At 40.4% G+C, this 16,371-nt stretch overlaps 3 protein-coding genes across 8 annotated transcripts in view; 2 read left to right on the top strand and 1 right to left on the bottom strand.

The window, feature by feature from the left end:
• Positions 1-2,817, top strand: part of LOC111147573 (malic enzyme 1) — a 181,688-nt gene extending 178,871 nt beyond the window's left edge. Inside the window, exon 14 of the mRNA XM_022503681.1 lies at positions 1,810-2,817. Coding sequence (XP_022359389.1) covers positions 1,810-1,980 — 171 coding nt within the window. The 3' untranslated portion in view covers positions 1,981-2,817. The remainder of the gene's footprint in view (positions 1-1,809) is intronic.
• A 9,574-nt stretch (positions 2,818-12,391) lies between these two features.
• Positions 12,392-16,294, bottom strand: LOC111147783 (RWD domain containing 2A). 4 transcript variants are annotated; one of them, XM_022504008.1, is made up of 3 exons: positions 15,794-15,911; positions 14,562-14,901; positions 12,392-13,555 (listed from the first exon to the last, which is right to left on the bottom strand). In XM_022504008.1, the coding sequence occupies exons 2-3, from the start codon at positions 14,760-14,762 to the stop codon at positions 12,878-12,880; spliced, it is 879 nt and encodes a 292-aa protein (XP_022359716.1). In that variant the 5' UTR covers positions 14,763-14,901; positions 15,794-15,911; the 3' UTR covers positions 12,392-12,877. The 4 variants fall into 4 exon arrangements, with proteins under 4 accessions (XP_022359716.1, XP_022359718.1, XP_022359717.1 ...); XM_022504010.1 differs by having other exon boundaries at positions 12,621-13,555; positions 15,838-16,294; XM_022504009.1 differs by lacking the exon at positions 15,794-15,911 and having other exon boundaries at positions 12,621-13,555; positions 14,562-15,008.
• The window catches only part of LOC111147781 (phosphoglucomutase 3), a 26,013-nt gene continuing 25,610 nt past the window's right edge, over positions 15,969-16,371 (top strand). The window contains exon 1 of one of the 3 annotated variants that reach the window (XM_022504007.1): positions 15,969-16,061. The gene's annotated coding sequence lies outside the window, so the exon portion shown is untranslated. The remainder of the gene's footprint in view (positions 16,062-16,371) is intronic. The other 2 variants (XM_022504005.1, XM_022504006.1) reach the window with 2 other exon arrangements.

Raw genomic sequence — 16,371 nt, 5'->3', positions numbered from 1 at the left:
GTCACTCTGTCCAGAAGACAGAGGCAAGAAGCCAGTGATGAGAAGTCAGGATTTTAACAGACTCAGAACGAAGCAGTGTGTCAGAAATTAGATAAGACACAGTGTCACGATGGTAGTGGAAATTACAATAGACACAGCTGTGGTAGTGAGAAACCCGGGTGAACTTTTAGTGCGTACGAAGTTACCAGAACCTTTTACAAAAGCGATTTCAGTAGCACAGAAGTTAAGTCTGGGGAGAATGAGGAAAACAGGAGAATCCAAGCTGCTCTTGCAGAGTCTGACATTGACAAGGAGAGAGTGAAGACCTCACTGAGAGAGGAGATCATGATACAGTGTGTCCTGGGAGCAGAAAGAGGAGGGAACACAGTCTATGTCAAGGAATGCAACAATGCGTTTCATCATAAACTCAATGCAGCCATTGCAAAAAGCACCAGAGGCCCCCCGGGGTAATGGAGATGTTCGGAAGCTGAGTGTGGTAACAGTTGCACAACTCTGCCCATTTAAAAATAATTTAATTGTGCACTTAAAATGTTTGGATTTTGTAGTCAGTGAATTATACCTCAAAAAGGCTGTTAAAAAGTAATAACAACACACTATAGATACTTTGGGAAAAAGAGAAGAAACTACCCAATACTCTATTTTTCTAACGTAAGCCGTTTTATTGTTTGTATTCAACTCAAATCTTTTTTCTTTTGTGTGACTTTCTTTGCTAATGTCGTCCTAATCATGGTGTATATATCTATTTAATGTTTTTCGCAAACATTTCTCCATAATATGGCACAGTCTTTGTAACCATAATTTTTCACAAATGCATAATTTTGCATTGAGAAGAGATACTTAATCATTCCAATAATCTTCAAAATCAGACTTATCCAAATAACTCTATTATACAAATAGCTCCCAGGGATTGCCTTTTTTTTTTTAAACAACTGGGGTGAATTAAAGACACGTATAGAGTGATTAATTTTGACAACAAGGAGAATCCATTCTTTTCAAAGGAAGGAAGAGTGAAGGTTTAACGATACAGAGGACATAGTTTGAGTTGTTCCAAGGGGAAATAGAGATTGTTTTCTCTGATTAGCTAGAATGTTCTCATTCCATTGGTAACAGTCAAATGCAGATTTGACAGAGGAAGGTTTGAAATTGCCTTGTGGGAACTAGGAGAGAAAGGGGTTTTGTTTGTTAAAGAAAGGAATAAAGGCATAATGTGCGACCACGTGGACCTAGGTAGTGTTAGGAAAAGTATGTCATCGTATGGTGCAGCCATGAACGAAGAAAGCCTGCAGTAAGGGTTCCCCAGACCCGGGACCAGAATGGCGAGTGTGACAGCAGGACAGGGAAAGATTCTGTGATCCTGGCGAGGAGCATTGAAACTGACCGCAGAGTCCTCTGCTTAGGTGAGCAGGGATGAATAAGGACATTTTGTAGGAGGCTGTGTTCAGCATAGGGATTGTTGAAACTGCACGTTGAGTTCAAACTAAGCAGGAATAAATACCTTTAGTTCAAGTTAATTATCATTCAGATCCTGTGGAGACTTTCACCACTGGGTTATCTGTGAAGACCCGTTATGATCACATTTGATACATCTCTTCTATGCTTGCTTTACATTGTTTATATCATATTTTCCTCCTGCTGTATGACTTAAAATTGCATTTTCATTTTAGACCTCCTTTGTGTATGTGTGCTTTTATTATAATCTAACTTAATTTTTTAAACAGACATGAATTTTTTGAAACAGATTAAAAACTGACATGTGCTCACCATCAACTCTGTTCATTAAAGTAATTAATATTCTTTTTTTATTCCTAGATTGTGAAAGATGCTTACCAAGAAAAGACAGCCACAGTTTATCCTGAACCCTCAAACAAGGAAGACTTTGTCCGCTCTCAGATGTATAATACTGATTATGACCAGATTCTACCTGATTGTTATTCTTGGCCTAAAGAGGCCCAGAAAATACAGACCAAACTTGACCAGTAGCATAATAACTGACATTTCTAATTCTGTTAATGAGATCTTAAAGTGTTTCATAATTTTTAAAGATTGGGATCTTTTATAATAACTCATTAGACTAAGAATTTTACTTTAACAATAAAAGTTCATGGAAGGATATTAATATACTTTAGGGTAAACATCACACTAGATAATTTTGCTTCATTTACTTTCTTGTTATTTATGGTTTCTCTCTTAATTATTTTGCCCAAGTTCTCTTTAAAAGCTATTGTACCTACTACTGAGAAACACACCATTTTTATATAGGGAACTAATGGAAAGACCAAAATAGTAATAAATTGATATACTCAACATTAAAATCCATAGTTCTTTTGTTGACTGTTTCATTAAAAATCTACTTTTTTTTTTAATAAAGAATAATGAATTTAGGCATAGGTGAACTTTTGCTAAAAACAGAAACAGCACTTACTTTGTTGCCTAGAGAAAAATAACTTCTCAGGTATTTTTATTCCAGTCCTAGATTACAATAGTTCTTTTAGCTCAACCGAACTCCAGCATTTCTAAGAAAGATCACTGTTGTTTACAATGCCTTGTGCAGCCTTAGATTTTAATATTCTTGCTCCATTGTTACATATTCTTATCACCTTGGTCCTCAGTCAGAAATCCCTTCTGAAAGCACCTTTCTTCTGCCGCTGACTGAATCCTGTCCCCTGCATTGTTGCTGCCAGGCACTGGCAGGTAGTGGTCCCCGTCCCGAGGTTGGTATTCTCAGTTCAGCATAGCCGTGGGAAGAGCTGAGTTGAGGGAGCAGATAATCTCCTTGAGAAAGGGCTGCCTGTGGAGCCGACCTCTTAGGGCAGAGAATTCCAGAGTCAGGAGTGAAAGCACGGTTCCCAGACAAGCTGGGTTCCCACATGAGTGAGCTGCCCTCGTGTTTCCTTGATTAGCTCAGGTAATGAGGAGCTCACTCTGAGTTTGGAGGAAACTTTGTAACCAGTTCCCCCAACATCAGAAATTTTTGGCATCAGGTATTGAGATATTCTAATTACTGTCAGTAGTTAATAGCCCAGAAATTAATATTAAACAAACGGAAACAATTTTAAATCCTTAAGCTCAGGTGCAATAACATTTTAGACCTCCTTTTTGCTATTTGCTATTTGCTATTTATTTGTAGAACTATTTGAAGGATTTTGTGTTTGAAGTAAAGCTTTTAAAAAGTGTAAGATGATATTCAAGGAAAAACTATAGTATAAAATGATTTCTTGAAGGTTGATGGTTACGCAGATTGTTTTAGGTGTGAATAGAAGGGGTGGGAGTATTTCTGAAAGTAACATTTAGTGAAGAGTTTCCTCAATATAGTTTGAAAAGATCCAGAATGCTGATTTCTTGTCTGTTTCATGTTGTCTTGTAGCTCTAACTAAATGTATTACTTATGCAAAAGATTGATTAAAGCATAGAAAAAGTGAATGAATAAAATTATTATTGTCTTTTTCCCTTAAAATATTGTTATATTTTAAAATGATAATGCTGCATCTCAGCATTATACCATGACAGGGTATACATTTTAAAACTATTCAAAAATTTCAGCATGACCTTCATTTAATGCATGTGTTGTCATACTTGCTGTATACTGCGATAAATGAACTACTTTCTTATTCTCAGAGAAAGATAATGAAATAAGCATTGGATGATTACTTACCAGGTTTCAAGTCTTCTGTATGGATTTACTGTATTTGCTGTATTTACTGTATTCTGTTTCCTGTAGTCCCTACAAGTTCCATACAAAGCAGGTATTTGAAGGAACCTACCAAGTCCACAGAGCTGATAAGTGAAGGAGGTGGGCTCTAAATCCATGTTTAATCCTGCTTCATAGTCTACTCTGTCTTCACTAGAGGGCAGTGTAGAGTAGTCTCGCCCAACAGAAAAAGGAAGTGAGCTACTTGTGTAATTTCTAGTGGCCTCATAAAAAGAAGCAGCAGGTAGAATCCATGTTATCATTTTATGTACACTGACATCTTCAGGATATCATTTCAATACATAACTGATATTAAAATATTAATGAAATATTTTACATTACCTTATACTAACCTCCAAAATCCAGATATTTTCATATACATCAAAGTCATGGAAGCTCACAGACCCCTTGATTATGTGAATTACAAAGGTAGCACAAAAATCAACAGATAAAAGGAATATAGGTTGTTTCATAAAAGAATTGGGAAGATTGGCCTCCCACATGGAGAAAATTAAAACTAGAACCCTACCTTGGGGCGCCTGGGTGGCTCAGTGGGTTAAGCCGCTGCCTTCGGCTCAGGTCATGATCCCAGGTCCTGGGTTCGAGCCCCACGTCGGGCTTTCTGCTCAGCAGGGAGCCTGCTTCCTCCTCTCTCTCTGCCTGCTTCTCTGCCTACTTGTGATTTCTCTCTGTCAAATAAATAAATAAAATCTTAAAAAAAAAAAAAACAAACTAGAACCCTACCTTACATCACATAAAAAGGGACACCTCAGATAGGTTAAAGAGCTAAATATAAATAGTAAAAATATAAAGTTAATAAAAATTAATGTAGCAAAATATCTTTGGGACCTCAAAAACAAAAACATGAAGCAAAAAATGGATGGAATGCATTATCCGAGGATGGGAAGGTTTAGGCTGGCAAATGGCTGCTGCCATCAAACAGTGTAAAGGGGGAAGAAATCCAGGACTGTGGGAAGAGGTGGTTGCTTCTACAGAGATGCTTTCATTAAGAAAGAGATAATACAGGCTCAAAGGCTTACAGCCTCAGTTCAAGGCATAGTATAAAAACTAGAAATTGCCTATGTTTTTACCAAAAGAATATTTTCTATCTTGCTAGCTGTAAGGCTGAAATAATTGATAACAAGATAATTCTTGATCCTCCTGGTTGCCAGATTCCACCAGGAATTGCATTCGCAGCTTTTACCAGGTCTTGTATTTAAGAATATTGATCAGAAACAGTAGGACCTTGATTTGGAATGGAGATTTGTGGGTAGGGGGATTTGGAAGACATGTGATACCCTAAGCTAGTGTAAACAATAACCCAGGTTTGAATACTGAAAGTCCTGTATCCCAGGAAACCCCTCACCCCCTAAGCAAACTGGAAGAATGGACATGTCCTCCCTTGCTCATCAAAGTGGGTGCTCTTCCTGTCTAAGGAGGTTGTTAACTGCCTTGCTTGGAAATCCTGTATTAAGCTCCCTCAGTTTACCTCCCACTCTTCCCACATTATTCTTCATTACCTCCATACACTAAACATCAGATTCCATAGAGGAGCTGTGGTGGATATAGTTAGAAAGGGAATCCCACCAAAAGAATTCTTGACTTTTTAAATTATATTGACAAAACCTGAGGGAAAATGTATGGGATACTGAAAATGTACTGAGAAAGGAGAAGTGCAATTTTGGATTGGTAGAATTGATAGGGGTGCACTTGCCACAGATTCTGGCTTCCATGTGTTGCCTTGAGCAGCTAAAAGTCGTTCTACTTGTTGGTTCAATTAGTTGACTGAAATGTAGACTTAATAGTGGCCCACATTAAATGAAATTGAGAATGCAGGCGTTCCTTGAAATACTGTAAAAGAATTCAAAGATTACAGTGATAGGAATGTTGGACCACTCCAACATTTGTCACACTCCACATTTGTCATGTGCAATCAAACCATTTTAATCCTGGTGATCTAAAGTCTCCCAAGAAGACCTGTCACTGACTCTCCTTTCACTAAAGACTTGAGAAATACAACGGTGATGGAAGTAGCAGCATCCATGAAAAGCATTTTCTTAAAAAATTGGGGTGTCATTATGTTAGTTTCACATATACAACATGATTAGATATTTGTGTATATAAATGCAAAATGATCACCACAATAAGTCCAGTTAACATCTATCACCAAAATTTTTTTCTTGTGATGAGAACTGTTAAGATTTACTCTCAGCAACTTTTATGCAATACAGCATTAACTATAGTCACCATGCTGTTCATAACATCCCCATTTATTTATTTAGATTCTACATCTAAGAATGATCGCACAGTGTCTTTCTCTGACTTATTTCACTGAGCATAATGCCCATAAGGTCCACCCATGTTATCACAAATGGCAAGATTTTACGTTTGTATGACTGAACTATTTATGTATACACACATATATACACAAAATTACATTTTCTTTATTCATTCATCTGCTATTAGACATGTAGGTTGTTTCCATATCTTAGCTATTAAAAATAATGTTGCAATGAACATGGACGTGCAGATGTCTTCTCAAATTAGCATTTTCATTTTCTTTGGATAAATACCCAAAAGTGGAATTGTAGATCATATGGTATTTCTATTTTTAATTTTTTGAGGAATCTCCATACTGTTTTCCATAGTGGTTGTACCAATTTGCATACCCAACAAGGATTCACAAGTGTACTCTTTTCTCCACATCCTCATCAACATTTATTTCTTTTCAATAATACCCATTTTATCAGGTGTGTCATGAGACTTCATTGTGGTTCTGATTTGCATTTCCTTGATGATTAATGATGTGGAGCATCTTTTCATGTGTCTGTTGACCATCTGTATATCTTCTTTGGAAAAATGTCTATTCAGATCCTCTATTTTTTTTTTTTTTTAAGATTTTATTTATTTGACAGAGAGACCAGAAGAGGCGGGAGGAGGGGGGAGCAGACTCCTTGCTGAGCAGAGAGCTCGATGCAGGCCTCCATCCCAGGACCCTGAGATCATGACCTGAGCACCGAAGGCAGAGGCTTTAACCCACTGGGCCATCCAGGCGCACTCAGATCCTCTATTTTTAAAGGATTTTTTTCCTATAGAATTGTATGAGTTCTTTATATATTTTGGATATTAACCTCATCAAATATGTGCTTTCCAAATATTTCCTGTCATTCAGTAAGTTGCCTTTTCCTTTTGTTGATGGTTTCTTTCTCTGTGTGGAAGTTTTTTAGTTTTGATGTAGTCTCAATTGTTTATTTTTACTTTTTTTGCCTTTGCTTTTGGTTTCAAATCAAAAAAATCATCACCAAAACTGACATCAATGTGCTTACTGCCTGTGCTTTCTTCCAGGAATTTTATGGTTTCAAGTTTTTCATTCAATTCTTTAATCCATTTTGAGTTGTTTTTTGTGAATGGTGTAAGGTAGTGGGTGAGTTTCATTCTTTTGCTTGTGGCTGTCCAGTTTTTCTAATAGTTATTGGAAGACTTTCCAATAATACAATACAATAATTCCAATAATACAACTTTCCCTGTTGTATTCTTGACTCCTTTGTTGTTAATTGACCATATATGTGTGGGCTTATTTCTGGGCTCTCTCTTTTGTGCCATTGATCTATATGTCTGTTTTTATGCCGGTGGCATACTATTTGATCATTATGGCTTTGTATGATATGGTTTGAAATCAGGGAGTGTGATGCTTACAGCTTTGTTCTTTTTTCTCAAGATTGCTTTGAATATTTGGGTTCTTTGGTGGTTCTGTGTAATTTTTAGGATTGTTTTTTGCATTTCTGTGAAAAATGCCTTTGGAATTTTGATAGGGATTGCACTGAACCTGTAGATTGCTTTGGGCAGCATGGACATTTTAACAATATTAATTCTTCCAGTCCATGAGCATGGAATACCTTTCACTTATTTTTGTTATCTTCAATTTCTTTCATTAATGTCTTATAGTTTTCAGTGTACAGATCTTTCATTACTTTGGTTAAATTTATTTCAAGGGTATTTTTAATGCAATTGTGCAATTTTTAAATGGTATTGTTTTCATAATTTTTCTTTATGATAGTTTGTCATTAGTGTGTGGAATGCAACAAATTTTGTATGTTGATTTTGTATCCTGCAACTTTACCGAATTCATTTTTTAGTTCTAACAAGATTTTTGATAGAGTCTTCAAGGTTTTCTATATACATATACTTATGAAGTCATCTGCAAATAGAGGCAGTTTTATTTCTCTTTCCAATTTGGATGCCTTTTATTTATTTTTCTTGCCTCATTGCTCTGGCTAGGACTTACAGTACTATGTTGAATAACATAGTGGTGAGAATGGGCATTTTTGCCTTCTTCCTGATTGAATTTTCAGGTTTTTACCATTGAGTATAATATTAGCTGTGGGCTTATAAGATGTGGCTTTTATTATGTCCTCTATAAACACTTTGTTTAGAGTTTTTATTATGGATATTGAATTTTGTCAAATACTGCATCTTTTGAGATGATCATATGATTTTTTCCTTCATTTTGTTAAAGTGATGTTTCACATTAACTGATTTACTGATGTTGAGCCATCCTTGCATCCCTTGAATATATCCCAGTTGGTCATGGTGTATGACCCTTTTAATGTATTAGTGGAATCAGCATTTTATTAAGGACTTTTTTTTTTTTTTTTTTTGAGGACATTTTGATGGCTCTGGGAGACTTGTGGGAAATGCTGTGGTTAAAAATGGGCTCCCTTTTTTATTTTATTGATATTTTATTTTATTAATGGGCTCCCTATTTTAATGGAAACATCAGAATCTTAGGGTTGATAGAAGCTGAATAGCAGTGCTTTGCAGCAATTAACAAATGGAGACACAGTGGAAACAGTTATAGTAGGAAGCTGGTCCACTGTAATCAGCATAGTTTGGCCTACAGAAATCTTTGGTGGTGGCCAGTAAATCACTGGGCCTCATAGCCTGAAATGATGTTGCAAAATTTAACAAATCGGACAGCACAGATATTGACTAAGAAAAATGAATGCCAGTGTATACTGGCATACAGTATACAACTGATACAGCCACACCAGTGTATATCAGCTAAATATCAGCTGGGGTTAGGACCAAATAGATGGGCAACCCAATGTAGGCCTTACTTGATATGTATAACAACAGCAGCAGAAAAACCTGACTAGAGCCCCCAATATAGAGTGTCAAGGCCTTCAGCAAATTGCCATGCGACGATATGAATGAAAGACCCCTAAGGTGATGGACTCTGTAATATCCAAAATCTTCCTTTGAGGTTCCATTTAGTAGAATAATGATGCATTGCCGAAAGGAAACCACTTTTGGAAATGTCCTTTGGAAATCACCTGGAAACAGAGCTCTGAATAAATGCAAATTTCTAGGGCCTTAGAAATTACTGTGGTCTCTGGAACTAAGTGTATGCTTAGGACTAAGTGTATATAGGAACAAATCCATTGTCTAGTCATTTGCTCAGTGAAGAGTTCTCAGTGAAGATTAATTTCTTCATCATCTATCACCACATTGGATCCCTAATCACACACAAAAAAATGGTTATTCTGGCTGGAACCACCCGTGATTTGCAGCGGTAAGTCTCATTATCAAAATCTTTAAGAGAAACAGGGGTGTGATTTTTAGCACATCTTAACTCAGTATGATCTTTGGATCACATTAAGTTGGTCAGATGGTGATTCCAACTGCAGCTGACAGACAAGTTCTCTTTCTTGTAGCTACTGATTAGGCCGATGCTTTCTTGTTTTTCCTATATTCCATTAAGTAGGGGGCCACTGAAGCAGTTTGTGCTACCAATAAACATTATAGATTGCCTTTTTTCAATGTTCCATTACCTCTCTGGTTCTGCACCAGAATTTAATTCTTGACACCAAACCTTGATCATCTCACTGCTAGACAGGGCATCACGCTGGTCTGACAAATTGATGATACATTCATAGGACGTAGAGCACAGGCATTAGATTTACTGAATTCCTGGCTAAGATCTCATGAAAGTACAAGAGTCTGCCACCTCAGCCAAGCATGTGGAGACTGAAGGGCCGATGCGTGTTAGGATGTTACCTCTATGGGGAATAACTGATTGTGGACTTCGTTCCCCCTATGACCAAGGAGGTCCTTCAATGTTTGCTGGGCTTCCTTGAAATGTGTGTCCACTCCTCAGACTGATTTATGGGTTGATCCAAATGCTTCTAGCTTTAACTGGGCTCAGAAAAAGGCTGCAGGGAAAGTAGATCTACCATGCAGACCTTATGAGGGAGACTCAACGAGCTCAGAGTTTTGAGGTAAATCAGGATTCTGTATAAAACAAGGATTTTGGAGCAAAGCATGTTATCTTCAGAAAATACCTGTTCTTTCAACTTACTACTGGGCTACATAAGATAAAAGCAAATGAAAGAAAACTGTTCTGCTCAACAAGTTTCTGTGAAGACCTGAGGTAGGCTCCCTCAGGCCTTCCCAAGTTCTCGGAAGGAATGGTTGGCATGTTAAACAGTCATATATGGAAACTCAAATTCACAGGCAACATACTTCTGATTTAATATAGGGATGTTTTAGAGGTCCTTGTATTATGTCCGTCAACTCATTTGGCCCACTCCTTAATCCACTATGCAAGTATCCTCAGCCTTTAGCCTAACACATACTAGACCAGTAAGGAATGAGAAGCAGAGAACATAGGTGAAAAAAGGCTGATTTAATCAGTAAGTTTTAAAAAGACACTGCAATATTTATAAAGTGCATACTTTCCAAATAACCATTTAAAAAATAATGTATACAATATCACGATTCTTAAATTCCAAGTGATTCAGACTGACGTTTGACTTTCCAGAAAAAAAAAAAGGGCAGATGTTGGGTACCTCAGAAGAAGTGCTGAGCGACTGAACATTCAGTAGGCTGGAAATGAGGATGGCACTATGGATTTAAGCGGCAAGAGCTCAAAACCATCTCTCTAGAAGGCTGCTAGAGGGTGATTTGATTCCAGTTACTTCTCCCAAACCATACAGAGAAAGGGCAGTTCCTCAGAGTAAGTGGGGTGTGTGTGTGTGTGTGTGTGTGTGTGGAGGAGGGTTGCCTGTGCCCCTCAGTCTGGGCAAAGAAAACTAGCAGTCTACTATACACACAAAGCTGAGCTTTGAATTATAATATATATATACATATATTTTTCTATAAAACCTATACTTCTCCCATAATTAATGTCTACTATTAGTGTTTCTGATAGGAAAAAAATATTGGTGCATGCTAATACCAAGCATGTAAAAATGGATCCTAAAAAATTACCACCAGAAATAGCTACAGCAGTAAAGAGTTCATAAGTTATTCCTTTCATTTAGTGAATTAAGCAAATAATTTTTTAATTCTATGTTATACTTCTTTCAGCTTCTTCATCTTTCCATCACAACTTCTGCTAATTTAATCATAGAAAAAAAATCCTCTATGAGAGGTTAGGCACATTATTAGGTGGATGACACCTAATATGGAAAAAAAATGGAGTCACATCTGTTTAGGGCCTAAAAACTTGTGAATGCTACTTACTGATGGTCTTGGGGAGAATATGCAGGATACTGGCTCCTAGACTATCTTGTTTTCAGTCCTGACGAATACTGAGAAATGAGTCTTTGGCAATATAAGTTCTACTTCTTCCCTTTGTATATCGATAAAGGTAAAGTATAAGGTCCTTGGCTTGGGCCCCAGCCACATCCAAGGCTGGATTAAGACATGAATGGGCAAACTGGATCATCTGGCAGGGCAGGCCCATGACGAGAGACTTGGTTTAAAGGTCTGAGTTGTGCCCTGGAAAGAAACTCATTCTGAGCTAATAGTGTGGGCAGGACAGAGTAGACCCAGTTCCAAGGCCTCAAGGTCAAGGCAGTCAGCTTAGTGCAGGGTCTGCTGTCGATTATATCCTTGCCCTAGCTCAAGGACATGTGTCTGCATCCTAGACACAGAATGTACCATTTCACCAAAAATTCTGTAAGCTCCCCGGCACATGCAGCAATGTCTGGCGTCTAAGAGAATGTATCGTGACCTAGGGAGTGAGGCACTCATTCCCCTTTGAGCATCCATTTTTGGCATCCTGAGGGGACCAGCGCATCAGTGGGGTGCCTGACAGCAGCTGAAGAATGAAATGCTTCCAGAGAAAGGGCAGCAGTGGCTAAAGAGAGACCACGGAAATCACAGAAAGTTGCAGGGTCAGCTCAGGACATCTCTTAACACAGGTAGGACTCCCAGAAATTCCTGGGGACGGTGGATACTTTGCAATGAAAAGAAGGTGTGGCAGGTGCTAGTTAAATAGGGGTCCCTGTCATCAAAATAAACTCACTTTTGACAAAGGCTGGTGAAGCCAGATATTTTTAGAGGAGATGGCAGTGACTTCTCACCGAAATGCACGGCTTGATTTTTCCCCCCAAGGTGATGGAGCAGAGCCTGCCATTGTGGTCCTCCTCAACACTCCCGTCCTACAAACAATATGTCCTGGTGCACAGGCGAAGCCTGCCAGTATGTAGTACTCGGGGAACACTTTGTAGGCATGAAACCACATCTTTTTTTGGGTATAAGAATTAAGACTATTATGGTATCCTTATCCTTAATATCATGAATCAGCTGGTGAAAACAGCCCGGCAGAGAACACAGAGCACTACGTGTCATCTTCATTACTCTTGAGACTTCGCTGCTCTGATTCCTCTGTTACCATAGTCAGGATTGAGTTTTATTAAAAGAAAAAAACTATAAACAGAGGGTTTAACTTCAAGCAAGGAATGTAGTCAAGATGTGTTCTTCTCACTTTAAACTTGACTTAGAATCCATTCCCCAATAATGAAAGAAAGAAAATGTGCTGCGTCATCATGTGCTGATGGCACGAGAGAGGAATATTATGTATGAGTTCAGAGCTGCAGTTTGACTATTGATATTAATTACGGGCTTTGGACGCCTCTTTAATCAAGTCAGTTTCGCTGGTTAAATTGACTGTTTTTATTAATTTACAATTAAACAGTTTTCAGTTAACACAAGAACATAGAGATAACATCACAATTGCACTGTTATAAAGTTAAAAGGCCTTTGTGTTTCATTACCAGGTAAAAATTGTGGGGCTAGGGGTCTCACAGAGGATGCCAAACAGCCACTAGCCCTTTTATTTTGGTCTTATTCACAGAAATACCGACTTAGAGAAATTATAAGCACAGGCCTCTTACTAGCTTCCTAGGCATCTGAACTTTTACTTTCAATACCAAATAATATCTGGAACACATGCTCACTTTTATGTTTTTTGAGAAATTCTAAGAACTGGCCCAGGTTCATGTGATAGTCGTTCCTTAATCCATAGTCGCCATGGGCCTCAAGGAGCAATTCTTCGAAAGAATGGAAAAGGCGCAGATCCTCTCCATTTCCTTCGGTTTCGACACTTTCAGCATGCTTACAGGAAATGTGTTTCCAGTTGGGGTACCTAATTGTGTGCCAGAACTCCTCACAGTGCTCTTTGAAGCCCTCCACACAGATTATACCCGGCTTTCCTGTCATGCAAAATCCAGTCACATCCAACCTTTTCCCAACATCCAAAATCTTTTTTCTTAGGTCCTGCTGATATATATGGTGACTGTAGATCCACATTCGGAGGAATGTGTTCTTGACTGGCTTTGCTTGTGTAGATGGTTCAAAAACAATCTTTCTGTTCAGAAAATAGGAGGAACTATTGTCCTGCAACCACTGGATTGCCGCACAGACACAGAGCTCACCTGGATCAAAAGTCCCTATATGGGAAGTGAGACCCTTGTTGAGCAGGAGTTGCTGTTGTCGGTCGAGCTCAGACGACCGTCCGAATAGCTGCAGCGCTGTGTAGGGGTAGCCGTGAGGCATGGTTACTTGCAAATCAATTTTCACCTTAAAATGAAAATCAAATAGATTTAAGAACCAGAAAATCAACTAAGCTAGTTTATCAGTGGCAACGGCATGATTTTGATAAACGTAACAGTTATCGCTACTACTAAGTGTCAGCTATGGGCCAGAGACCGTACTGAGAACACCACATACGCTATTTCTTCCATTTATGCATTCATGCATTCCAGTGTTTACTGAACGCCCACCATGTGTCAGGGACCCCATGCTGGGATGAAGACGTGAAGAAGCTAGATGCAACACAATTTCTGCTCTTCCTGAAGACCAGAGCCTAGTAAAGGAGAAAGACATTAAACTAATAATTACACATCACAAGTACTTAATTTCAATGGTGAGAAGCACAGGGATCTGATGAAATGTGTGACTGGTGAGACAGAAGTCACTCTGGGAAGCAGGAGATCTTCTTTAAGGGAATGACAGCTGAAGGGTGAGCAGGAAATCACTAGAGGAGGTGTTCTCAAAAGCCTAGTCCACTTGTTACCTATGCTATGCTCATGTTGCTAGAGACAATGGATCAGAAGATGAAGGTAAATTCACTTTAAGGATTTAGATTTCCTGTCTGTATTTGCTTTGTGTCATGGTGCCACCAAAGAAACATTCATCCACTCCTTACAAGTTAGTTTTGCTAAAGGCAATATTTAGCTTTATAAAAATCATGATACATGTACAATACAAAATATACAATAGTTGGAATTGTAAAAAATGTGAGTGAACAGAATAGTAATGGTAGTATGAGACTGCCAGACGTTTTTAATAAAAACACCACATATTTGTTAAAAAGATGTGCATATTTATGTAAAATTCAAGATATTTATTGATGACAATTTACAAGGGCATCCCATGTTTTACACATTTCACTTTCAAACAAATAAAGGATATATGAATTTGGAATATTCTCTACTTGCTTCCTGGACAGAAATCTCATGTTCCAAGTGTCTCCACTAAAAAAAACGGGCACCTGGCAACAATGAAAACAACGCAGAGTACTTACCTTGGGCTCCTCAATCTGGAGGGTAATCACAAATTCAATTTTTGGCGGCAGCGCCTCCCTCGTGCCTTCCAAATATCGCTTTATATTCGTCAGGACATTTACATCTTCAAGTTTTACTTCGCCTTGGTTAGGAAACATAGAAAACAGCATTTCCATCTCCAGCAGCTGAAGCTGCAGGCATTCTTTCATTGAAGCAGACATGTTGCCTCGAAATCCACTTGCCAGGAAAAACTGGAAAGGCCCAGGGCCACTAGGTTTGTTAATTTCAGCGGTGTCCAGAGAAATTTCCCGAAGGTCCTTTTCCGTTCAGCAGTTTTGCAGGAACGCTATGCACCGACAGCTAGGGGCAAAAACAGGGGACACTTACACCCTTTCTTCGCTTTATCTCTCAACCCCCAAGTCTAGTATGCACAGCTTCCCTTAAGACACCTCGTTAAAATTCAGATTCCCAGTCCGTTACCTCCCCACCCCAACCCCCGCTTCAAATCCGGGAATCTGGAGTTTCAACAGGTGTTCCAAATTATTCCGTTGCAGGTGGTTCGCAAACCCCTGCAGATACTCTGCAAGCCTGAATTCTGGGAGAGGCAAGGAGCCCAATTTGCGAATCCCAGTAGGGTCTCCGGCTTGGGCGGAGCTGCGCCCTGTGGCGAGGGAGGCCCGCAGTCTGGCGAGGCTGTGGTCGCATCCCTAGGTTCTGGGGTCTTGAGGGCCCCGCCGCCCCTAATGCCAGTTGCGGAGCCTCGGCCCCAGCGCCAAGGACCCCTCCCGAGCGGGCCTTTACGACTCTCTGGGGAGCCACATCATCCCGGGATGGCATCTTGATAGCTCCGGACGATTTGGGTCCATTTGGCCTCTGTCCCGAGAGGCCCAGGCTAAGGGGGAATCTTACAGGTACATTAATGAAACAATGTTTAGTGTGAGCTGGTGCGGGGAGATGGGGTGGGGGCAGCGGCTCAAGAAGGCTCCGGGAGTCACTTTGGGGAGATGAACCTCGAAGATCTAGATGGGGATGCGGGTAAAGGGGAAATGCCCGAGGCCACCTTGTCAGATGCCCCAAATCAGGGTTGGTACCCCCCATCTGCGACCACTAGGAACCCTGGCTTCCCAGGAACGCGACTGCCACCCTCTGAGACCCAAATTTGGATGCGGGGACTGCGTTTTTTTGCCGGTCGCAGTGCTCTGATGGCCCACGACCCTCGGCCCCAACCCCTGGGCCACCGCGGGGGCCTCACCCTTCCCGGTCATTCAATGGAAACAGCCCCAAACCCTGTCAGACCCGGGATCCGCAGTTCCGCAGGCGCGAGCTGCGCATGATCCGCAACGAGGAGAGGCGGGGCCGGCGGATCCTCCCCGGCCATGATTGGCTGGGGGGGCGCGGCTATGGACCGGAAGACACGCAGGGCCACGTCTGCGGGTTCGGAGAGCTTCAGTGGGTAGGAGGTGCCGCCGCGGATCAGTTGTTCCGTGAGGTGGAGGTGAGGGGGGTATCTTCTGGCGGAGGTGAGTGGGGCCTTTAGGCGAGGCGACTGGAATGGAGTTTCCAGTCGGTAAGGGTTCGGCCTACCGATGGGCTGCGGGTAGGTTAGCGGGCAGGCTAGCGGACTGACCCGCGGACCGCGCGCGGGACGCACCGCCCTGCGCCTTCAGAGCGGGCCCGAGGGTCTCGTGCTGGGTGTTCTGGCCCAGAGACCTGGGGCGGGAGGTGGTGGCTCAGGGTTGAGAGTCGGGAAAGGTGCGGCCATTTGGGGGCTGGAAGGGAAGCGGAACAAACAAGCGGTTGATAATTGAATGGAGGAAGGGGGATGCTCTC

This window comes from Enhydra lutris, unplaced genomic scaffold, assembly GCF_002288905.1.
Source record: "Enhydra lutris kenyoni isolate GAN:26980312 unplaced genomic scaffold, ASM228890v2 scaffoldscaffold17, whole genome shotgun sequence".
Classification (NCBI taxonomy): Eukaryota; Metazoa; Chordata; class Mammalia; order Carnivora; family Mustelidae; genus Enhydra; species Enhydra lutris.
This window is presented reverse-complemented; position numbering and strand designations above follow the sequence as displayed.